This window comes from Geotrypetes seraphini, chromosome 1 (genome assembly GCF_902459505.1).
Source record: "Geotrypetes seraphini chromosome 1, aGeoSer1.1, whole genome shotgun sequence".
NCBI lineage: Eukaryota > Metazoa > Chordata > Amphibia > Gymnophiona > Dermophiidae > Geotrypetes > Geotrypetes seraphini.
In genome coordinates, this window is record NC_047084.1 from 319137723 (window position 1) to 319162928 (window position 25206).

Below are 25206 nucleotides of genomic sequence, written 5' to 3' on the forward strand. Positions count from 1 at the left end.
AACTTAAATCAATGAAAAACTTAGCACCCAATTGCTTCTAGTAAGACGTAAGCAGAGGTAAAACTTAACAGCTAATTGCTTCAAGTAACTTAGCAGCTAATTGCTTCAAGTAACTTAGCAATTAATTGCTTCTAGTGAGACAAAACGGAGGTAAAAGCTAAAGCAGATGAAAACTTAGTATTCAATTGCTTCTAGTAGGAACATAAACAGAAGTAGAACTTAACAGCTATTAGTTTCATGTAAGAACTTGGTCAGAGGTAGACATTAGCATCTAGTTAAGGTATGATTTAGCACCAAGTTCAGTCCTTTCTGCACAAACGGTGTCAGGCGAAGGAAGGGGGGGGGCGGAGATGGCGGGGGGCTTCCTCTTTCCTCTGCCCTAAAGAGCGGCTTCGGGGAAAACTTTTGGCGGGCCTCAAATGGGCTGAAGAGAGCAGGAACTCCAAGAAGGGCAAAGTCGATCCGACCTGCACGAGCGGCGTCGGGCGGAGGAAGGAGGGACAAGATGGAGGGAAGTTTCCTCCTTCCTCTGCCTTGAAGAATCGTTGCAGGGAAACTTTTTGATGGACTGAAGAGAGCAGGAAACTTTTTGGTGGCCCTCAAATGGGCTGAAGAGAGCAAAAGAAGGGCAAAGTCAAGCTCAATCCGACCTGCATGAGCAACGGAGGAAGGAGGGACAAGATGTTCTGTCAGAACATCTGTAAGGAGGTGGACAGAAGCCTGCTTAAAATGTGAAGGATAAGCACCTACAAATCCGGACGCTCAGGGCAGCCAAGGAAACCAGTCTCAGCAAAGGCATCAGTATAATTTTATCTGGGATTTAGTGATTTATGGCTGTTTTGTTTGTTGTATTTTATTTGTATGTTTTTGTAATCCGCAGAGATGTTTGCGATTTGCAGAATACAAGTGTATTCCATGAAGATCGGCGTAACATTCACCACTTTCCAGTCTTTCAGAATCTTTCCTGATTGGATCGACAGATTGGCTATTAGTTAAAGCAGTTCAGCTATAACCCTTTTCAGTTCCTTGATTACCCTCGGGTGGATGCCGTCCAGTCCCAGGGATTTATCGTTTTTAAGCCTATCAATCTGTCTTCTAGACAGACCATCGACCCTGTCAGTTTCTCATCTTCATTTCCTGTGTATAGCCTGTTGGCTGCTTCTGGTATATTGGATATGTCCTCTTCGGTAAATACAGATGCAAAAAAATGTGTCTCTTGGACGTGTCACTAAAAGGCAGTTTTTCTGGTCGCCATTACCTTAGCAAGACTTGTCTTGGAACTCCAGGCTTTATCTTGTAGAGAACCTTTCCTGAGGATTTTGGAGATGGGAATCTGACAGGTTCCTTCGTTTCTACCAAGATGGTGTTGGCATTCCACATCAATCAGAAAGCGTGGCCTGTTTTTCATCCTACTGGTTCTAGGAAATGGGATCACATTTTTGAAGTTGGATAAGTGCAGATTGCAGAATTCTTCTGCATAAACTAGAGGTTACAATTAGGTTTCGCCTCTGACCATCTTTTTGTGCTTACTCATTTTTCTAAGCTGGGTACTCCTGCTTCCAAGGCCACTATTTCCAGATGGATCTGTAAGGCCATGTCATCAGCCTACATTCTTTGTGGTAAACGGTCTCCTGTTTCTGTTAAGGCGCATTCTACCAGGAATATGGCTGCCTCATGGGCCGAGGCTAGGGCGATCTACCCTGAGGAGATCTGTAGGGCAGCTATTTGGTCTATTCCAGACATGTCAAACTCTGGCCCTCGGGGCCAAATTAGTAAAATTTGGCCCGCCATACAATTTTAACTTTCCACTTAAGCTGGCCCGCCGGTTCAAGCACCGCATCAGAACTTTCCTCTTAAGCTGGCCCACCGGTACAAGCGCCGCATCAGCAGCCTGCAGAGGATTGCTGGTCGGCCGTAGCGATCCTTGCAGGCTGCCGTAGCCTCAGCAGCACGTTCAATCTGCCTTGGTCCCATACATCAGAGGAGTAGCGGGACCGTGGCAGAGGGAACGTGCTGTGGAGGCCGACTCTAGAGCCTTTGCTGGGCACTCTCTCCCCCAGCGTTGTGAGCGTCTCACGCCGGCCCAACCTGAGCTTAGACACGCACACACACAAGAGAGGAGGGGGTTGAAATGAGAGAACTTACTGAGTTCTCAGTCCCGGGGAGGGGTGGGATTTGGTTCGGTGCCAAGGGTTTCGTCTTGTCAGTTTCTTGAAGAAGGCTCGATCCCGAACCCTGTGTTTTCCCCCCTCGCGTTTGTCTAGCGCTGCTGCTTCAACTTGCACCCAGAGCTCTTAGTGATAACAAGCTACCCTGGCTTGAATAATTTAAATATGCAAAGAAGTTAAGATAGTTTCATCTGTGCTACTAGTTGACAGAAACCATTGTGCTTATGGGACCATCTTTGATACCTTCTATTCAAGCCAAGAAATAAGATATCCTCTTAAAAAGCAATGGCTTTTCTTTAGCACCAGAAACCCAAACTATAGCCATTCGGATAGCCGTTGAGCTGGTGTTAGACAGCAAGCGTGAACTAGGACCTAAAAGAGAGAGGAAAATCTTTTTTTAATTTTTATTTATTTTGTTTACATCATAGAGTCGGCGAGGGGTTGGAGAGTTTCAAGTTTATTTAAAAATTTGATTTTAATCGCAAGATCTTAATCCAATGTGATTTACAAATAACAATAAAATCAGAGTAAGTAAATAACACATTAATTGCACCAGACAATAATACAACTTTTGACCAACCAAACACAACAGGGAAAAATGAGAAAAAAAAGGATTAAATACAATTTATAAATAAAATAAAAAGGGCTTGGGTAAAGAAACAATAGGATGGGAACAGGTTACCCACTCAATTTTCACTTAACAGCATTATTAGTCCACTAAAGAGTATCCTGATTATATAGAGTTCGAATAACTCAGTTAAAGGCGTCCTTAAAAAGCCAGCTTTTCAGGAGACCTTTGAACTTACTAAGCAATTTCTCTTCCCTTATATTAATTGGGAGCGAATTCCAAATTTGAGGAGCCGTGACAGAGAAGATCGTGTCCCTCCTTGAATAGATGTCTTAGTGAAGGGACTAAGAAGAGATTTTTTCTTCAGATCTTAGAGGTGGTAACCCTATACTTCTACTAAAACTAAGGGGTCCTTTTTAGGTGTGTATTTAGCGTACGCTAAATCTGTTAGCGTACCTTAATAAAAGGACCCCTAAGTATCTTAATAAAAAATTTGGCCTGCGACTTAGTCTGTTTTAGATTTCAGCCCCTTATGTGATTGAGTTTGACACCCCTGGTCTACTCTATATACGTTTGCCAAATTTTACAGGGTGGATGTGGGGGCAAGCCAGGACTGCTTTTGGGTCCTCGGTCTTGAGGGTCAGTGCAGTCAGCCTGTCCTAGATTTTTGGGACTGCTTGTGTATGTCCCACATGTCTAGAAGTCTCACCTATTGCACTGGAAAAAGAGATTGTTCTTACCTTGATGATATATTTTCCAGTAGATAGGTGAGACATTCTAGACTCCTGCCCTGTCCTTCCTGCACCTGCTTACTGTCTTGTTCTGTTTAGGCCTCTTCAAGTTGATTCTTGGATGACAGTCTGCCCTTTGGGCTGGGAAGAATTCTGTATATATGCTTCTAAGGCATACAAATGTCTTTCCTGAGCTCCTTTTGATGCTTTTGTTTGCTGTTTTTGAGTTTTACATGTTGCTTCTTTGAGCAGAACAGTTTGGTTCTTGGGATTGTTCCCATTGATGTCCCTACTTCACATCCTGTGCTGGGGCTTTTGGTGTTTGGGTACTAACTGTAGGTGGTGCTAGAGCTCCTAGTGAAATAGAGGAGAGTTGCAGAAAAAATCTGGAGTGGATTTCTTCTGCATATGGCACATGGCCATTGGGAGATAACCCTCATATCTAGAATGTCTCACTTGTCTACTAGAAAAGATATTATCAAGGTAAGGACATAATCTCTCTTTCCTCCTATTGGTTTGAAAAGTATTTCTTTGTAACCTTGAGTGACCCCTAGTCTTTTTAAATCTTGATGGCAGTAAAAAAATCTATCCACTTATACCCATTCTACATCACTTTGGATTTTGTAGACTTCAATCATATCTCCCTTTAGTCATCTTTTTTCCATGCTAAAGAGCCCTAACCTCTTTAGTCTTTCCTCATATGAGAGGCATTCCATCCCCTTTATCATCTTGGTCACTCTTCTTTGAACCTTTTCTAGTTTCACTATATCTTTAATCTTAAAAAAAAAAAAAAAAAAGCAACCAGAATTGAATGCAATACTCTAGGTGAGGTTTCACCATGGAATGATAGAGGCATTATAACATTCTTAGTCTTGTTTACCATCCCTTTTCTAATTCCTAGCATCTTTGTTTGCTTATTTGGCTGCCTCTGCCACACATTGGGTAGAAGGTTTCAGTGTATTGTCTAGGATTTCAGAAAACTGATAGAGGGAAGCTACCAAACTTGGAATTAAGCTACCAAACTGACCTTTTTTTTTTATTTTTGCTGTATCCCAACCACTGGTGCCTAGATGAGAAGCAGAGTCAGGATAGGATATATAGGGATAAGTTGTAGCAGGACCATAACAAAAGAGGATCGGTGGACAAGAGGAGGTAGCAAGGCAGAAAGAATTGGGTAGAAACAGAGTTGGCAACAAGGACAGAGTTGAAGTGGTTATGGTGCTAGACCAAGGATCTGAGGGTTGTAGTTTTGGAGGTGTCTGTACTTGTGCAGAGTGAGTTAGGAGAAATGAGTGATAAAATGACTAGAATTGGGCAGTTAAGGTTTTTTGTTTTTGTCTTTTAGAGGAGTGTATATGTTGCTGACCTCAGCGAAGAAGTGGTTGTGCATCCTGAAGATGTCGTGCAGTGGATTAAGAAGGGAGAAAGTAAGACTTAATCTACATCTGTATGTATAGAGTTCTGTTGACTGGTTTATACTCCCATCTATAATGAACTGCTCTCTGAAGGTAAACATGATTAGTTTCTCATGGGTTGGATGCCGACTTGATATTTAGAAACTATAGCACTTCAGAGATGTTTTTCTGGTGTAAAGGTGATTTTTACAGATATTAAACTAGGCTTGTTAAAGTTCAACTCTAGAGGGCCCCATACAGGCCAGATTTTCATAATATCTATAATGAATATACCTACGAGAGTGCTTGAAGATCTTTCTTATGCATATTAGGGATATCCTGAAATCTGGGCTGTTGGTAGCCCTTGAGGACTGAATTTGGACAATCCAGTCTTAAACCAACATCTCTTATGTTTAAGCAAATAAGCCATTTCCTGAATCCTGCTGCATTAACTCCAAATATCTAGTAAGTCTGGACCATGTTTCCTGTAGTGTATTTATTTCATTTTCTAGCTCATTGTCCCCAAAGAGCTCAGAACGAGTTACAGGTTTAACATACATAATTTCTGTACAAGTTTACGATACAAGTTTTTATCCTAACTTCATACATGCTAGGGGCTAATGATATACAGTTTAATGGTTAAAATTTACTACAGTTGTCTTTACGATGCAAGGCTTCCAGTACAAGTTATCTAATCTAACACACTGAAAGTTACAATGAGACATTCCTTAGCAACAGCAGCAGATGAATCCAGAGACCAATGGGATAGCACACATCTACCAGCAGGCGAAGATAGAGAAACTGATTAACAGGTGGTCCTATTGACTGGCACTCCTCCTGTATCTTCAGTATGCTCTATCTCCCAGCAGGTGATGGTCGCTATTCAACTAGCTCCTGAATTCTGGCTGTGACTGGAAAATTATTTTCTCCTGTTGAGGTTTCTCTTCAGTGAGATGGTGATTTTATTCTCCTGTTGATGTTTCTCTTCAGTGAGACAGGGGTGTCCGGATGAAAGGTGCCAGCTTTAGAGGTTACACCTGCCCCCCCCAGGTCCCTGTCTCACCTTCCCTCCCTCCATTGCTAGAGGGTCTGACTGGGTCTCGATTTTTTTTCTTCTTTCCCTTCTCTGTTTTTAAAAAAAAAAAAAAGGGAGGCCACATTTGCTACATTCTGCCCTGTTAGTGCTGCACAACCAGCTCTTAATGGCTTCAATCGGCCCTAACAACAAGCTTGTGAGTATGTATGTGTTTTTTTACTGTTGTTTGAACTTCAGGTTCTGTTTGGGAGTCTTAGTACTTTGGGTTCTGTCAACGTACTTTTAAGGAATGTATATTTTATTGAGGCTAAGTTTTATGACTAGAAATCCGTTGAACGAGCCGAGACTTTCCTGCCCTTTGCATGCACGTGCTTGGTTTCCTTGTTGGTTACAGCGCGGCAGTAACAGTGCGATTTCATGCTCGCACTTGTTCTCCTCATTGGGTTTCAGTGCAGCAGTAGTAGTCCTGTTTATTCCGAGGCTCTCTTTCATCTGTGTTTGTCGCGGCCATGTGCAGCTGATTGTACAGGTGCCGGTTTATAGCAGCGCGCATGAAATGGGACATGTTTTTTCCGGCGCTGAGGGAAGCACCGCACTGTTCTTCTAGTTATTCCCCGAGTCTGGTTTTCTTTCTATGCAGGCCGCGGCAGGGTAAATTTTGCAGGTCTTGAATCTGACTATGTTTCTAGGAGCGTTGATGCAGCAGCCATGTGTCGGCGAGAATCAGGCACGCGATTGGGTCTCCGGCAATGGCAGGAGAGTTGCAGCGTTCCGGTACTTTATTTCCAGCTGACTTAGGTCAGGGTATGCTGCGGCTTCTCTCCTTTCCAGTTCAGACAAGTTGTACGTGTTTCACCAGCTTTGGGACAAGCTTAGGCAGACATATGTCTATGTCTGTGTTCCTGCTGTATTCATTTGAAGGAAGCTGCTAGTTTAATCGGACTCTGGGGTTAGCACTCAAGGGGATTACCAGAGAGACTCTGACCTGTGCTAGGTCACCCAGTCTCGGTTTGTCTCCGGACTGGATTGACATATGGCAAATCACAGCACTGAGATCAGCAGTAAGATAGTGCCCTGTATGTCACACGGGTATCTCATTGTCTCTCTTGGGGTCCCTGCAGATTGAGCCTTTGTCTGTTGGTAACTGTCCTTCTCATTTGGGCTTCTGTGCTGCACTGCATGTATCTAGTAGTGGCATAGGATATATATGCCTAAAGGTAGTACAAACAGTTTCCAAGTTCGGGTTGTCTCCATGGGCATAATGACACTTCGCATCTTCCTGCGGCCAGGACTCTCTTTCTCTATTTCTGAGGGGGCCTGGACTTCAGATTTCCATGCTTATCACGCTGGTTTCTCCTGCTGCCATTTTCTCATGGCACATGCTAGATGGACCCCCCGACCAGACAGGAAGGGCTGTACAGCTCCTTCTAACAAGGAGCCAGTTACTTATTTTATCAAACCCGCAGAGGAGCACTCGCTATGTGGCTGTTGGCCTCATCCCTGAAGCTCTCATTAGCGATGTGAGCTTTGTCTGATACCTGTTAGGATGCTGTTGTTTTCCACGGGGCGGTAGATGCAGCATCTTGATTGCGTCTAGTATGTATTCACTTTAAAGGACATACGTATTTCGCTCACGTTGCATGGAGTTAATACTGTTTTCATGGTTCCAGTATACTCCTCTTTACATTGTGAAACTTGATTTTTCCTAGGAGAATTTCTTTCTTCTTACAGATCCTATAGTTCTCATCCTGCCGTTCCCTGACCTTCTGCACTTCATTCTGAGGGGATCTTGACTTCTTCCAATGACTCTTCAGGCTTTCTCATGAGGGGGAAGACGCTATAATGTCAGGTCAGGGGGCTGTGAACATTTTTCAGGATGCTTGCAACTTTGCATTCTCCTCAGGTTTCCAGTTCGTTCTTGGAGTCTCTATGTTCTGTGTTTCCCTTTTAAGTGTTACTGGTCCTCAGGACAGTTCTTGTAGTTCTTCAGGAACTAAGAGACGTTGTTCCACTTACTGCATGGTGCCCAAGATGGGGGCTGGTTCCCATTCTGCTGAATTAGTTTCTCAGGGTTACACATTTCTGCAGAAAAACTGGGAGAATATTTACATTTTTACTATGTACTCCGAATCGGCACTAGGTTTGCTTGCATCTCTTGGAGCAGCGCTTTCGGTTTTGGCACTTGCCATTTCGCCTACCCAAGGCTTCACGAACATTTTAGAAAATGTGGGCAGTGGTACCGTTTTGGCATTACCAGGCGATTCACCTGCTTTCTTCTTGACTGACTGATTGATTTGGACGTCTTCCAGTCGGACCATATGACTGACACGAAAAGGGTGGTTTCTTTTCCTCAGTTCTTTGGACGTAAATCTTCGAATTTGCACAGCGTTCTTTTCTCCTATACTATTTATAGGTATATCGGGGAGATGTTTTTATTCATATAGGAGAGAAATGTGTTTCTTCCCAGAGACTAGGGTGATGGGTCACAGTCTCGGGTTTGCATTCTTCTTGGGTCACCATGACCAAGAGTATGGGATTCTGTACAGGTTCTAGGATCCATGTTGCTGACTCCACTGGGAACTTCGGCTTGCTTTCCCATTATAACACTTCAGCAGTCGCTTTTGTTCCGGTGGTTCCCGGTATCTCAGGGCTCCAATTATTTGGTAGGCTCCTCAAACATCGCTCTGTATGATTTGGTGGCTCAGCGAGATTTCTCTTTTCAAAGGTATGCCTCGGTCTTTGCTGGACTAGCTCATGGTCACCAAACATCCCGGGCTGTCAGGTTGGGGGGCTCGGTGCCTTCCATCCTCAGCTCCAGGAGTCTGGTCTTAAGAGGCGACTCAGTACTTGTTCATTCTTCTACTCTGGAGCATGGTCAGGCTATCTTTCTGGAGCTTCAGAGACCATTCTTCCGGAATGACGCTGAAGGTCTTTTCAGTCAGTATTATGATGGGGGTATTTCTCTACAGCCTGGGCAGTAGGTGATGTACTTAGGTGGCAGGTAAAGTTGTGGTTCTACTTCAGTGGGTGGACCCTCATCTTCCTCTTCTGTTGGCAGATCATTTTATGAGTCAGGAAAAGAGTTTGGGTAGACTTTCTCTCCGTGAAATCTGAGCATGGCCCATTTATTGTAAGTTACAGTGTACAGCGCTGTGTACACTCTAGAAAGTGTAAATGTTAGTGAAATCTTCTATATCCTGGATATTGAGAATTTTGACTTGGGCATTCAGCTCTATTTATGGAAGTGAGATCTGCTGGAACTGGACCTCATGGCCTCATCTCGAAATTCTAAGCTTCCTAGCTTCTTTGGCGGGCACAGAGAGTGGGAGTCGGGGGGGGGGGGAGGGGTGTGTGGCAGCGTGGCTCCTTTCTTGCCTCTGGTTTCTCTATCTTCAGTGTTTTCCCTTGGCTGATGATGGCTTGGATTTGCCATCTCAAGCTCGTTTTCAGGGCACAGTATTTGTAGAATCTCTGGATTGGCTGCGCTATCTTTGCTATGCGGATCTGATGAGTCTTTCGACAGCCAGACTGTTGAGTTTCCTGGTATCTCCAGATTTGCTCACCTAGGGTCTGATCAACATGGATATTCATACTACTTTGGTATTACGACCTAGCTTTTGAGAAGTCATGGCTGACATGTAAGGGTTATGCGAAGCAAGTTGTTTCTTCTCTTATCCAGGCGATACAGACGTCTTCACCTGTGGCTTCTGCTTCCTTCTGCTTTTCCTTTCTTGGGTACTTCTCAACATTTGCACCCTTCCAGAGTTCTTTTTTTGGCACAAGTGTATTGCCAAGGGTTTAGCTTCAAGTGCCATTCTTAGCTTGTTACAAGGGCTAGGTATATTGCTCTTCGCTTACTTTTCAGCTTCATGTAGTTCAGTTCCTAAGCGGAGTACGGTATATTCGTACACCTCTTAGAAAGCCCTGTCCAGAGTACAGTCTTAAGGTAGTTCTTCGCAGTTTACCGAAGGCTTCATTTCATCCTTGTCTTTTGAGACTCTAAAGGACTGTGCCGTTGAACATGGAGTTTCTTGTGGCCTTGGGCTTCAGCTCGGCAGTTTTCTGAGGCCTTGTTCGTTGAGGATTCTTATTTCTGATTTACAAAATCTGGTGTGTCAGTTCGGACGGTACCACAATTTCTTTCTAAGTAGGTGTCATCCTTTCTTTTATGACACTCTCACTTTCTCTTCTTCTTCCTGGGAGGAGAAATGGGGAGCCGTGCTTTTATTCACTGCAATTTTTGAAAGTGCGTAGCGTTCTCCGCGAGCTAGGTTTCTAACGACTTTTAATTGTTTAGATCATCTTTTTGTATTCTTCAAGGGACACCTTAAACATATGGCAGTGTACAAAGCCTCCATTGCTCGATGGGTCCAGGAGGACATTATTTACGCTTGCTTGATGGCAGGGAAGCGGTTGGCGTATGAACTTCATGATCATTCCACCAGAGCGATGGCTACTTCTTGGACTCGGTCCAGAGGATTTTTCCTTGGAGGAGATTTGTCTCGTGGCTACTTGGTCTTCCGAGAGTGCTTTATCTCAGATTTACCGGTTAGATGTGGGGGCGCATGCGGTGGATGCATTTAGTGCTTCGGTTGTTGCGGAGGTGGCGTTTGCTTCCCACCCAGATTGAGGATTGCTTTGCTACATCCCATTGGTCTCTGGATTCATCTGCTGCGTCTAAAGGAAAGAAAATTAACAGGTAAGAACATAATTTTTCCTTGTTCTCCACTAACCAGCAAGCTTGAATTGGGCAAGCAAGAGGGTGACTTCATCTAATGGAATCAGGATGGAACGTTCTGAGCGTGCATGGCTCTTCCATGTGTGTATAGATGGACTGGCCCTCAAACAGGCATTTTGTTCATATAGTATATAAAAATTGTGTGCTAGCCAAATTTTAGAAGGCAGAGAACTTTTCTTTTAATTTTAAAATGAGACTTTACATTTTTTTTGTTTGGGAAAGGAGGCTACTTGGTTTTTCTTTCCCCTCCCTCTGTCTTATGATACTGAGCTGTTATCCTGCAGTTGTAATATGTGGGTTTTATTTTTGTGGATTTTCCTTTTTAGAGAACAGACATTATGGAGAAACAAAAATGAATGAACACAGTAGCCGTTCGCATACAATTTTTAGAATGGTAAGTAATAGTCATTCTTTATTCTTTAAGTGTGGTTTTTGTGTATGTATAGATTTTTATCATTTTCTCTGTTCAGATTATAGAAAGTAGAGAGAAGACAGATTCGGGAAATGCAGAAAATATTGAGGGATGCTTTATGGTATCTCATCTGGTGAGTTCTTTTTAATATATTCTTGAATACGTGTAGGTTTTACATAAGTAGAGTTTTTGGAAGGTTCTGTAGTACTAAGCAGGAATATTTATTTCCTTACTGGGGGATGCACTAAAGTCATCTGTTTTCACAGGTTTAGTGACAATTGCTGATAACCGACCCAATGCACTAAACCAGTGTTCTTCAACATTTTTACACCCGTGGACTGGCAGAAATAAAAGAATTATTTTATGGACCGGCAAACTACTAAGACTGAAATTTTTAAAAAAACTTTATCCCAGGACAAGCAGGCAGCCTATTCTCACATATGGGCGACATCATCCGACGGAGCCTCGATGCGGACGCCTCACAAGCAGACTTGCTTGAAGAAACTAGAAGTTTCGAGTCGCCCGCACCGCGCAGGGCGCGTCTCCTCAATTCTTACTTTTCTGCGGAGCCGAGATGTCCATCATCGACTCTCTGCATGAAGTATTTTCACTTGTGCCTTCTGAAGTCCGCGGTTTTGGGTTCTTTTTCTCTTAATCGCTGATTTTCGTCATGTTTTATTGTTTTTCAAAAAAAAAAAAAAAATTCTATCCGTTCGACCGGGCAGGCCACGTGGCCACAGCCCCGCGGCTTCGATCTTGGCGGCGGAGCTTTTCTGGCCTATGTCCTGACCTACTACCAGTTTTAAAAAGTGTTCCAAGTGCCAGCGCGTGATTTCACTGATGGACCCTCATCGACGCTGTCTTCGGTGTCTCCGGCCTCAACACCTTCCGAAATCGTGCCGGCCTTGCTCAACACTTACAGCCCGTGCTTTCAAGCATTGTTGCATCTTGTGGGAGTCGCTGTTCAGCATGGAGTCTTCGAGGTAGCTTTCGTCATTGAAGGGCCCTTCACCATCAGCTTCTCCCAATGCTCCCCAGGCTTCCACATCTTCTGCTTCGAGCCTCATCAAATCGGCCTCGTTTGTTTCGGCTCTGTCTTCGACGCAGGTTGCGGTACCTTCCTCTGTCTCTTCAGGTCAGATAGCGTAGCAGCCCATTCTCCCGGTAGTGCTTAAAATGCCCAAGGCTTCTAAGTCCAAGCACTCTCACACTGCCTCGAGGGAGCACGAAGCCCGTGCAGTGGTCCTGTTGGAGACACGGATCCATCCTTGCCGGCTTCGTTCCAGACCTTACTTGATAAGCAATTCATTCAGCTCTTTACCACGATGGGGCCGAAGCTTCTCTCTCAAATCCAGCCTGGGCACGCGGAGGCCTCCCGCGAGGTCGAGCCGCCTCCAGTGCCTCAGCAGTACACACACTCTTTGCAGGGAGCAGAGTCTCTGCGAGTGTCTGGTCTGGCATCGATGCATGCATCGCAAGGAGCAGAGTCTTTGCCCATGCCTCCATTGGAACCGATTCACTCGATCGAGGCGGCGACCAAGAAGCTGTCGGACCACAAGAAGTCTTTCTAATCGATTCTCCGTCTGAAGCCCAAGCCATCTCCTCGTCCTTCACGACCGCCTTTGATCTACCAGCGGCGTTTCCCACCTAAACAGGCTCCTGCCATCCGTTAGCCTGTTAAGAGGCAGCATCCGCAGAAACAGCAACAAAAGCCTCAGCCATCTGCTGTCCCCAAGGCTCCTCAGCCTTTTTGACTGTCTCATGGAGAGCATAACGTCAGTCGTTCTGCCGTTCCCCGTTTTTCCCCCTATCGGAGGACGTCTCCATCATTTTTACCATCGATGGACGACTATTACCACCGACCTCTGGGTCCTTTCCATCGTAAGGGAGGGATACTCTCTTCAGTTCCATCAAGTTCCTCCGGAACATCCTCCAAGAGAGTATCCTTCCTCCTCTGCCCAGACCGCCCTTCTTCTTCAGGAAGCTCAGGCTTTGCTCCAGCTCTGGGCTGTCGAGTCGGTTCCTTTGGCTCAACAGAACAAGGGTTTTTACTCCCGGTACGTCCTTGTTCCAAAGAAGACAGGCGATCTGCGCCCTATTTTGGATCTCAGAGTTCTCAACAAATATCTGGTCAAAGAAAAGTTTTCATGCTGACCCTGGCGTGTCTGTATCCCCTCCTCGAGCAGAACGACTGGCTATGCTCTCTGGATCTCAAGGAGGTCTACACTCACATTCCCATTCATCCGGCCTCCCGTCAATACCTCAGATTTCGGGTGGGACATCTTCATCTTCAATACCAAGTGCTTCCTTTCGGCCTGGCATCGTCGCCCAGAGTCTTCACCAAGTGTCTAGTTGTGGTGGCCGCAGCGCTTAGGAACCATGGTGTTCAGGTGTTTCCCTACCTGGACGACCGGCTCATAAAGGATTCCACGTCTCAGGCAGTCGTCCTAGCGACCCAGCGGATTATCTGGTTCCTGCAGAGTCTGGGATTCGAAATCAACTTTCTGAAATCTCATCTCCAGCCTTCTCAGTCTCTTCCATTCATCGGAGCTGTTCTGGATACTGTACAACTCAGAGCGTTTCTCCCTCCACAACGTCTGGAAGCTCATCTCCATCTTTGTCATTCAGTGTCCTCTCGCCAGTCCATCTCGGCGAGACACATGATGGTTCTTCTGGGCCACATGTATTCTATAGTACACGTGACTCCTTTTGCCAGACTTCACCTCAGAATTCCTCAGTGGACCCTGCCATCTCAATGTCAGGAAGTTCTGTTTCACACAGTGAGTGGTGGACACTTGGAACGCTCTCCCGGAGGAAGTTGTGACGGAGACCTCATTATAGGATTCAAGGGCAAGTTGGATGCACACCTCCTTGCAAATCACATTGAGGGATACAGGTAAACAAGGTCTCATCTGGGAACACCTAGGTCTTCATTAGGAAGCACCTAGTTAAGCCTCCACGTGTGCGGGTCACCGGACTGGATGGACCAAGGGTCTGATTCGGTGAAGGCATTTCTTATGTTCTTATGTTTCTTATGTTCTTAATGGACGCAGGTTTCCGACCCTCTGTCTCGACAAATCCAGGTCACTCCTGCTCTGACACAGTCTCTTCGCTGGTGGATGCTCTCTTCCAATCTATCCAGAAGCTTACTGTTTCACACGCCCCCCCCCCCCCCCATCAGAAGGTGCTCACGACCGACTCTTTGACTTACGCTTGGGGGCTCATCTGGATGGTCTCCGTACTCAAGGCTATTGAACCAGTACGGATCGACAGTGTCACATCAGTCTCCTGGAACTCAGGGCGATCTTCAATGCTCTCAATGCTTTTCAACATCTGCTTCACGACCGTGTAGTCCTCATTCGCACGGATAACCAAGTCGCCATGTATTATGTCAACAAACAGGGAGGCACGGGTTCGGCCTCCCTCTGCCAGGAAGCTCTGAAAGTTTGGGATTGGGCAATTTGCCACAACACCTTTCTCAAAGCTGTCTACATTCAGGGGGTGGACAATGCCTTGGCGGACAACTTGAGTCGTCTTTTGCAACCTCACAAATGGACTCTCCATTCCACGCCCCTTCATCATGTTTTCTCTCTGTGGGGAATGCCTCAGATAAACCTCTTCACAGCACCCCAGAACTTCAAGCTGCCTCACTTCTGCTCCAGGATCTACATTCCTCATCGCCTCGAGGCAGATGCTTTTCTTCTGGACTGGACGAATCTCTTTCTGTATGCGTTTCTTCCATTTTCTCTCATTCAAAAGATTCTGGTCAAGCTCAAATCTGACCATGCCACCATGATTGTGATTGCTCCTTGGTGGCCCAGACAACCTTGGTACTCCCTTCTACTTCAACTCAGCAGCAGGGAGCCCTTCTTTCTACCAGTGTTTCCATCGCTGCTTACACAGCGTCAAGGATCTCTGCTTCATCCCAACCTGCAGTCTCTACACCTGACAGCTTGGTTCCTCTCAACGTAACTCCTCTCCAGTTTTCGCAAGCTGTGAGGGATGTTTTGGAAGCTTCACGGAAGCCTGCTACTAGACAATGCTATCACCAAAAATGGACTAGATTTTCTACTTGGTGTCTTTCTCATCATCAGGAGCCTCAACATTCCTCCTTATCTTCAGTTTTGGACTATCTTTTGCACCTTTCTCATTCTGGCCTCAGGTCTACATCGATACGAGTTCATCTTAGTGCAATTGCTGCTTTCCATCAGCCGCTTCAGGGGAAATCTCTCTCTGCTCATCCTGTGGTTTCCAGATTCATGAAAGGACTTTTCCATGTCATTCCTCTCAAACTGCCTCCAGTGGTTTGGGACCTCAATATTGTTCTTTCTCAGCTTATGAAACCTCCATTTGAACCTATTGACAAGGCTCATCTGAAGTATCTCACTTGGAAAGTTGTGTTTCTCATTGGCCTCACTTCTGCTCGGCGAGTCAGTGAGCTTCAAGCGTTGGTTGCTGATCCACCTTTTACAGTGTTCCATCATGACAAGGTGGTTCTTCACACTCATCCGAAATTCCTTCCTAAAGTTGTCTCGGAATTTGATCTCAATCAATCCATTGTTCCTCCAGTGTTTTTTCCAAATCCTCATTCTCATCCTGGAGAATCAGCTGGACTGTAAGCTTGCTTTGGCTTTCTATCTTTGTAATTTTTAGCTGTACATCGCTTAGAATCTGGAATAGGCGATTAATCAAATCCTGTAATAAACTTGGAAACTTGGAACGCACCAAACAGCACAGAACTGCTCCTCAACTTTTCATCTCCTTTGATCTGAACAAGTTGGGATGTTCTATCTCTGACCGTACCATCTCCAACTGGATGGTGGCTTGTATCTATTTCTGCTATGCCCAGGCTGGATTACCCTTTCACAGTTAAGTCACAGCCCATAAGGTCAGAGCAATGGCAGCTTCTGTGGCTTTCCTCAGATCTACACCTATTGAGGAAATTTGTAAGGCTGCCACTTGGTCCTCGGTTCATACTTTCACTTCTCACTATTGTCTGGATGCTTTCTCCAGATGGGATGGACAGTTTGGCCAAACAATATTGCAAAATTTATTCTCCTAAGTTGCCAACTCTCACCATCCCATTTTGATTAGCTTGGAGGTCAGCCATTAGTGAGAATACCTGCCTGCTTGTCCTGGGATAAAGCACAGTTACTTACCGTAACAGTTATTATCCAGGGACAGCAGGCAGCTATTCTCACGTCCCACCCACCTCCCCTGGGTTGGCTTCTCTGCTAGCTATCTGAACTGAGGAGACGCGCTGGGCGGGAAGGCACTCGCGCATGCGCGGTGCGGGCGACTCGAAACTTCGAGTTTCTTCAAGCAAGACTTCTTGTGAGGCATCCGCATCGGGGCTCCGTTGGATCACATCACCCATTAGTGAGAATAGCTGCCTGCTGTCCCTAGATAACAACTGTTACGGTAAGTAACTGCTTTTTGGCTCTCTCAAGTAACTTCGCCGTTCGTGCCTTCTCTCACCGCGGTTTGTGTTTTATTTTCTCACGAATCGCTGTGTTACCTTCGGCCCTCTTTGGAGGAGCAGATTCTTAAAGTCCTCACTACCATGGGGCCTACACTGCTCACTCTGCTTCAGCCTGGGCATACAGAAGTCTCCCGCAAGGTCGAGCCACCTGTGCCCCTGTCTGATCCTCCACACTTGATGCAGGGAGCAGAGTCTCTTCGAGTGTCTGGTCGGGCTTCCAAGCATGAAACGCATAGAGCAGAGTCTGCGAGTGCATCGACAGGATACCTCCCATACTACCAAGGTAGTCCAGTCTTCGAAATTGCTTCAGGGCTCCTCCACGCCTATTGATCTTCGATCTACTGCGTCCGAAGCCACTTCTGCTCGATCTTCGAGATCCAGCTCTGGGCACACTTCTCGACATCATTCGAGGCATTCTTCGAGACATCATGCCTCCAAGCCTCGGTCTTCTCCGGCCTCGACAGACCTCCAACTCCTCGTTCAAAGTCTCCGATGCCGGCTCTCAAGGATATCCCGATGTCCAGTGCCTCGTCCAAATCTCCAGGTTCCTTCATCCCATGGTTTCCTGCCGAAGCCTCTTCTTCTTCAACTCCAGCTGCCTCGACGTTCTCGAGCCCTTCCTGAGGCCGTGCAACGGCAGACCAGTTATCCTTCTCTTCTTTTTTGAGACAGATGGCTGGGGACTTGAGTGTTCCGCTGGACATGGGCTCTAAGTACTCTAAGGAATACCTCGAGGTCATGCATCTTCCTCAACTTCCAGCTGAGTCTCTAAAGCTGCTCCTACACAAGCTTCTTGATCAGACTTTTACTAGATTATGGAGACTCCCTTTTCCATTCCAGCAGTTCCAGGAAAGTTGGATGCCAGATATAAAACCGTACATCATAAAGGTTTTGACAATTCTCAATTGTCACATCAATCCTTGCTCGTCGAATCATCCTTAAAGAGATCCCATCCTTCGAGAGTATATGCCACAGTTCCTCCCGGCCGGGAGGGTAAAACCATGGATAAATTTGGATGTCGCATTTACCAAAATGCTATGATGTCTTCGAGGGTCCTCAATTATAATTTTTATTTTATTACTTATTTTGAATTTCTTTTGTCCCTCCTGCAAAAATTTTTGAGTTTCTTGGATGATAACATGCATTTTGAATTTCAAGAAGTTATTGCTTCCTTCTCTCAGCTGCGTATCCATCTTCTACAATCATCTTATGATGCCTTTGAGCTCTCTGCTCGAGCAGCAGCTTGCTCTGTGGCCATGCGTTGTCTAGCCTAGCTTCACACCATCGACATGGACTCTAACCTCCAGGACCTCCTGGCCAACATTCCATGTGAAAGCAATGACCTTTTCGATGAGTCCATCGAGGCAGCCACCAAAATTTTGTCTGACCTTGCTAAATCTTTTGCCTCCATAGTCAGACCAAAGCCTAAGCCAGCTCCTTCCAGACCTGCACGTCCTCATGTCATCTACCAGAGGCGTTTTCTTCCAAAGCCAGCACCTTACACTCGCCCTCCTTTAAAGAAACAACCACCTCAGAAACAACAGAAGCCTCAGCCTTCGACTACACCTAAGGCTTCTCAGCCTTTTTGACTGTTTACTCCAGAGCATGACATCCATTGTTCTGTCTCTGACCCCTTTTCCACCTATAGGAGGTCGTCTCCATCTTTTTTACGACAGATAGACGGTCATAACATCAGACCTTTGGGTCCTTTCCATCATCAGAGAAGGATATTCTCCATTTCCATCAGGTTCCACCAGAGCTTCCTCCAAGAGAGTATCCTTCCAGTCCCTCCCAGACCGCCCTTCTTCTTCAGGAAGCTCAAGCTCTGCTTTGTCTCCACGCCATCGAACCGGTTCCCTTGGAACAGCAGGGCAGGGTGTTTTACTCCCATTACTTCCTTGTTCTGAAGAAGACGGGAGATCTGCGGCGCATTCTGAATCTTAGGGCTCTCAACAAATTTTTAGTCAAATAAAAGTTTCGAATGTTGTCCCTGGCATCTCTCTATCCCACATGTGTCAAACACAAGGCCCGCGGGCCAAATCCGGCTCGCCAGGCCTTGCAATGTGGCCCGCACCGCGCTGTCATCACTGCACGCCGCTGCGTTCCATCACAATGACGCGCGGTGACATAGGAGGCTTGTGATCTCGCCGGCCGTACTTGCTATCTATCTCCCCCCATCGACCGCCCCCCCAAGAACCTCCGACCGCCCCCCCCAGCTGTCCCGCGACCCCCCTGGCCGACCCCCACGACACCCCCACCCCCCTTCCCCGTACCTTTCTGTAGTTGGCCGGACAGACGGGAGCCAAACCCGCCTGTCCGGCAGGCAGCCAACGACGGAATGAGGCCGGATTGGCCCATCCGTCTCAAAGCTCCGCCTACTGGTGGGGCCTAAGGCGCCTGGGCCAATCAGAATAGACCCGGGAGCCTTAGGTCCCACCAGTAGGCGGAGCTTTGAGACGGATGGGCCAATCCGGCCTCATTCCGTCGTTGGCTGCCTGACGGACAGGCGGGTTTGGCTCCGGTCTGTCTGGCCAACTACAGAAAGGTACGGGGAAGGGGGGTGGGGGTCGGCCAGGGGGGTCGGAGGTTCTTGGGGGGGGGCGGTCGATGGGGGGAGGGGGGTTTGCGTCGAGGGCAGGAGGGCCTGGGATCCCTCCTGCCCGTAATGTAGTGCGGGGTGGGGGTAGGGGGTCGCCGTGGTCATGAGGGTTTGGGCTCCCTCCTGGCCCGAACAACTAGCGGGGGGGGGGGGGGGGTCGCCAGGGCCAGGAGGACTTGGGCTCCCTCCTGGCCCGATATTGTCGGGGAGTTGGGGAATCGGTGGGGCAAGAGGGCTTGGGCTCCTTTTTGCCCCGATCGTGTCGGGGAGTCGGGGGGGCAAGAGGGCTTGAGCTCCCTCTTGCCCCGATCGTGTTGGGAGTCGGGGAGTCGGCGATCCTTCGGGGTGGGGGTGCAGGTGCGTGCGAGCGGTCCTGCTTGGGGTGAATCGGACGTCGGGGGGGGGGGGGGAACTATGTAAAAAAAATACACAGCAGAAGCTGCCAGTTCCTGGCATAAAGTGTAGGCATAAAAATCGCAACAGAATCTGCTATCTGTACCCAGCCAGGCATTTATTGACTGACTTTTTCATTCTAACGCAGATTTCCAATAAACTACATCTTTTACTGCCAATATTGATCCCAAAATGTCCAGGAAAAGAAAAGTTGACGGTGAAGGCAGACAATTTAATGACAAATGGGAAAATGAATACATGTTTGTGCTTAGTGAGGGCAAACCAGTGTGTATATTGTGTTATGAGACAGTGTCGGTGATGTAAGAGTACAATATACATCGTCATTTTGACACCAAATATAATGTTAAGTATGGCAAATATACTTTGGAAGAAAAGCATAAAATTGTTAAAGAACTAAAAGGCAAACTACAATCACAGCAGCAAATGTTTACAAAGGCTACAGCGAAAAATGATGCTGCAGTGAAAGCAAGCTTTATAGTGGCTGAAGAAATTGCCCGTACTTCAAGGTGTTTTTCAGAGGGTGCCTTTTTGAAGCAATGCATGCTAAAAGTGTGTGAGAAAGTATGCCCAGACCAGATACAGAGTTTTCAAACTGTCAGTTTGTCAAGAAACACCATTGCAGACAGAGTTCAAGAACTCTCAGGAAATCTATCATCACAGCTGGCCGAACAGGCATGCAGTTATCTCGCTTTTTCACTTGCTATCGATGAAAGCACAGACAACACTGATACAGCGCAGCTGTCCATCTTTATACGTGCTACGAAGACCGACCTCTCTGTCACTGAGGAACTTTTGGATGTAGCTGCCATGCATGGGACGACGACTGGTAGAGATATATTTGAGGCTGTGGAGAAATCTATAAATAATTTTAAATTACCCTGGGAAAAGTTGATGGGGCTAACTACCGATGGCGCACCTTCAATGTGCGGAGAAAAGAAAGGCTTGGTTGGACTAATGAAGGAAAGAATGCAAAAAAGTCACTGCCACACACCCTTGATTACTTATCATTGCATTATCCACCAAGAGGCTATGTGTGGAAAAGTTCTGGACATGAATGACATAATGACCACAGTCATTAAAACTATTAACTTTATAAGGGCACGTGGCCTGAATCATCGCCAGTTCCAGCAGTTTTTACAGGAGGTGGGTGCAGAGCATGGAGACGTGCCATACCACACAGAAGTAAGATGGCTGAGCAAGAGCGCAGTCCTCAAAAGATTTTTTGAGCTCAGAGAACAAATTGCTCTTTTCATGGAAAGTAAAGGAAAGCCCTTGCCTGAACTGTCGGATCCCGCCTGGCTATGTGATTTTGCTATGATGTGTGACATATGCGAGCATCTCGCCCAACTGAATCTGAAGCTGCAGAGACGCAAACAAGTCATCACGAAGATGTCTGACATGATCACAGCATTCCAGCGTAAACTTCAACTATGGAAGTTCCAACTGGAACAGGACAATCTTGCCCACTTTCCCGTTTGTTTGAGTATTTCAACCACTATTTCTGGTACTTTTCCTTGCAGTCGGCTGGCTACCAAAGTTAGCCGTTTACTAAGTGAATTTGAGCGGCGCTTCTCTGACTTTAGAACACAGCACTCAGGCTTTGACATCTTTGCCAATCCTTTTACAGTTGATGTCAACAATGTGCCCCATCACCTTCAGATGGAGATAATCGAGCTTCAGTCTGACAGTGGCCTGAAATCAAGGTTTCAGGATGTTGAAATTGAGGACTTCTACCCTCTACTGCCCCCTGACTCAATGCCAGAGCTCCGACTTCATGCTGCCCGTATTCTATCCATGTTCGGGAGCACCTATCTTTGTGAACAGATGTTTTCAATAATGAATCTGAACAAAAACAAGCACAGATCACGCATTACCGATGACAACCTCCATGCTGTTTTGCGGGTTGCTACAGCCCAAGAAATAAAACCGAACATTGACTCATTGATACGGGGAAAACGGTGTCAGACATCTAGCCAGAAAACAAAACAATGAGCATTTTAGGTACATTCCAATATTACTGTTTTGCTTGATACCAATATTACTGTTTTGCTTGATAGCATGTGAGTTGGTTAACAGCACTGTTAAGGAAAAGATTGTTCCACTCATTTTAAATTCACATTTCTGGTTAACATTGTCAGTTTATGACTGTTCAGTAAACCATTCGGCCCGCGATTTAGGCTGGATTTTAGATTTTGGCCCCTTCTCTGATTGAGTTCGACACCCCTGCTCTATCCCTTTCTCAAGCAGAACAATTGGTTATGCTCTCTGGATCTCAAGGAGTCCTATACTCACATCCCCATTCATCCGGCCTCCCGTTAGTATCTCAGATTTCGGGTGGGGAATCTGCATTTTCAATACAGAATACTACCCTTTGGCCTGGCCTCGTCTCCCAAAGACGAGTGCCTGGTTGTGGTAGCGGCAGCTCTACGGTATCATGGTCTTCAGGTATTTCCCTACCTCGACGACTGGCTCATTAAAGATTCCACCTCTCAAGGGGTTATTGTAGCGACTCAACGGACTACCTGGTTTCTACAAAGTTTGGGATTCGAAATCAACTTTCCCAAATCTGAACTTCAACCCTCTCAGAATCTACAATTCATTGGAGCTGATCTGAATACTGTCCAACTCAGAGCATTCCTCCCTCAACAACGTCTGCAAGCTCTACTTAAACTCTGTCATACAGTGTCTTCCCGCTCTTCCATCTCAGCGAGACACATGATGGTACTTCTGGGTCACATGGCCTCCACAGTACACATGACTCCTTTTGCCAGACTTCACCTCAGAATTCCTCAGTGGAGGGACCTTTTTCCTACGACACCCTTGCAAATGTGTAATACAGTACCATATGAAGAAATATGTATTCTTTGAGCCATTCCAGTTGACAGCTTTTCTGGCAGGAACTCGACTGGATGAAGGGAAATCAAGTGAGGTGCAATTGAATAAATGATATCCTTCCTCAGCTAAGGGACTTTGTTTTCCTAATACTTGATTTGATATTTGTCAGCATCTGTTAATATGTCCGCCTCATCCATCTTAGATCTAATTTAGAGGACTTGAGCTGAATTTAAGCTAAACATTTATTTTTATTTAGTTGATTATTATGTATTTTACCTATGAGTATTATTTTTCTGCTTTTCTTCAACTTTCTGTACAAGTGGATACTTGATTTATAAAATGTAAAAATTTGATAAATATAAAATAAAAAAAAAAAAGAATTCCTCAGTGGACCCTGGCATCACAATGGACGCAGGTCTGCGACCCTCTTTCTCAACACATAACAGTCACTCCTGCTTTAAAGCAGTCTCTCCATTGGTGGATGCTCTTTTTCAATCTCTCCAGAGGCTTGCTTTTTCATATGCCCCCTCATCAGAAGATCCTCATGACATATTCGCCAACCTACGCTTGGGGCGCTCATCTCGATGGTCTCCATATTCAAGGCCTCTGGACCAGTACGGATTGTCAATGTCATATCAATCAGTTGGAACTCAGAGCGATCCTCAAAGCTCTCCAAGCTTTTCAACATCTCCTTCACAACACAGTAGTCCTTGTCCGCACGGACAACCAAGTCGCCATGTATTATGTCAACAAACAGGGAGGGACGGGGTCTGCCTCCCTTTGTCAAGAAGCTCTGGAAGTTTGGGACTGGGCAATCCGTCATAACACCTTCTTCAAAGCTGTCTACATTCAAGGGGCTCAAAATTGCTTGGCGGACAATTTTGAGTCGTCTTCTGCAACCTCATGAATGGACTCTCCATTCCTCGTCTCTTCATCACATTTTCTCACAGTGGGGAATGCTTCAGATAGACCTCTTTGCAGCTCCCCACAACTACAAACTGCCTCAGTTCTGCTCCAGGATATACTCTCCTCACCACCTCGAGGCAGATGTTTTTCTTCTGGAATGGACAAATCTTTTCCTCTATGCATTTCCTCCGTTCCCTCTCATTCTCAAGACTATAGTCAAATTGAAGAATGATCATGCCACCATGATTCTAATCGCTCCTCGGTGGCCGAGACAACCATGGTACTGCCTTCTACTTCAACTCAGCAGCAGGGAGCCTTACCTTCTACCAGTTTTTCCTTCTGTGCTTACACAGAGTCAAGGATATCTGCTTCATCCCAACCTGCAGTCTCTACACCTGACAGCCTGGTACCTCTCAACATAACCCCTCTTCAGTTTTCTCAATCTGTAAGACGTTTTAGAAGCTTCTAGAAAGCTTACCACTAGACAATGCTATCACCAAAAATGGACTAGATTTTCTACATGGTGTTCCTCTCATCATAAGGAGCCTCAACATTCCTCCTTATCTGTTTTGGACTATCTTTTGCACCTATCCAACTCTGGACTCAAATCTACATCCATCAGAGTCCATCTCAGTGCAATTGCGGCTTTTTATCAGCCTATTGAAGGGAAACCCCTCTCTGCTCATCTGGTGGTTTCCAGATTCATGAAAGGACTTTTCAATGTTAAACCTCCTCTCAAACCGCCTCCTGTGGTTTGGGACCTCAATGTTCTTTCTCAACTCATGAAGCCTCCATTTGAACCAATTGATAAGGCTCATCTGAAGTATCTCACTTGGAAAGTGGTATTTCTCATTGCTCTCACTTCTGCTAGACGAGTCAGTGAGCTGCAAGCTTTGGTTACTGACCCATCATTCACTGTGTTCCATCATGACAAGGTGGTTCTTCGTACTCATCCGAAATTCCTACCTAAAGTGGTCTAAGAATTTCATCTCAACCAATCCATCGTACTTCCAGTGTTTTTTCCAAAGCCTCATTCTCACCCTGGAGAATCAGCTCTTCATACTCTGGACTGTAAACGTGCTTTGGCTTCTACTTGGAACGCACCAAACCACACAGAACTGCTCTTCAACTTTTTGTCTCTTTCGTTCCCAATAAGTTGGGACATAAAATTTCTAAACGTACCATCTCCAATTGGATGGCGGCTTGTATCTCTTTCTGCTATGCCCTGGCTGGATTACCTCTTCACAGTAAAGTCACAGCCCATAGTCAGAGCAATGGCAGCTTCTGTAGCTTTCCTCAGATCTATACCTATTGAGGAGATTTGCAAGGCTGTTACTTGGTCCTTGGTTCATACATTCACTTCTCACTATTGTCTGGATACTTTCTCCAGACGGGATGGACAGTTTGGCCAAACAATATTACAAAATTTATTCTCCTAAGTTGCCAACACTCCCACCATCCCATTCTGGTTAGTTTGGAGGTCACCTGTGAGAATAGGCTGCCTGCTTGTCCTGGAATAAAGCACAGTTACTTACCGTAACAGTTGTTATCCAGGGACTACAGGCAGCTATTCTCACAACCCACCCACCTCCCCTGGTTGGTTTCTCTGCTAGCTATCTGCTACTATCTGTGCGTTGGGCGGGAAGGCACTCGCGCATGCGCGGTGCGGGCGACTCAAACTTCTAGGTTCTTCAAGCAAGTCTGCTTGTGAGGCGTCCGCATCGAGGCTCTGTCGGATGACGTCATCCATATGTGAGAATAGCTGCCTGCTGTCCCTGGATAACACCTGTTACGGTAAGTAACTGTGCTTTTCCGCCCCATTTCCGCGAGCTCGGTCTCCGCAAACCATTTGATCCCATTTGCAGAAGCCGCAGTTATGATTTTACATTGAACATATTTTATTAAAGTATAAAAAGAAACAAT

General features: G+C 46.0%; 1 protein-coding gene across 1 annotated transcript in view; it reads left to right on the plus strand.

Moving 5' to 3' along the window:
• The window catches only part of CENPE (centromere protein E), a 539120-nt gene that overhangs the window by 42691 nt on the left and 471223 nt on the right, over window positions 1-25206 (plus strand). Inside the window, exons 6-8 of the mRNA XM_033956806.1 lie at window positions 4813-4894; window positions 10962-11029; window positions 11106-11180. Coding sequence (XP_033812697.1) covers window positions 4813-4894; window positions 10962-11029; window positions 11106-11180 — 225 coding nt within the window. The remainder of the gene's footprint in view (window positions 1-4812; window positions 4895-10961; window positions 11030-11105; window positions 11181-25206) is intronic.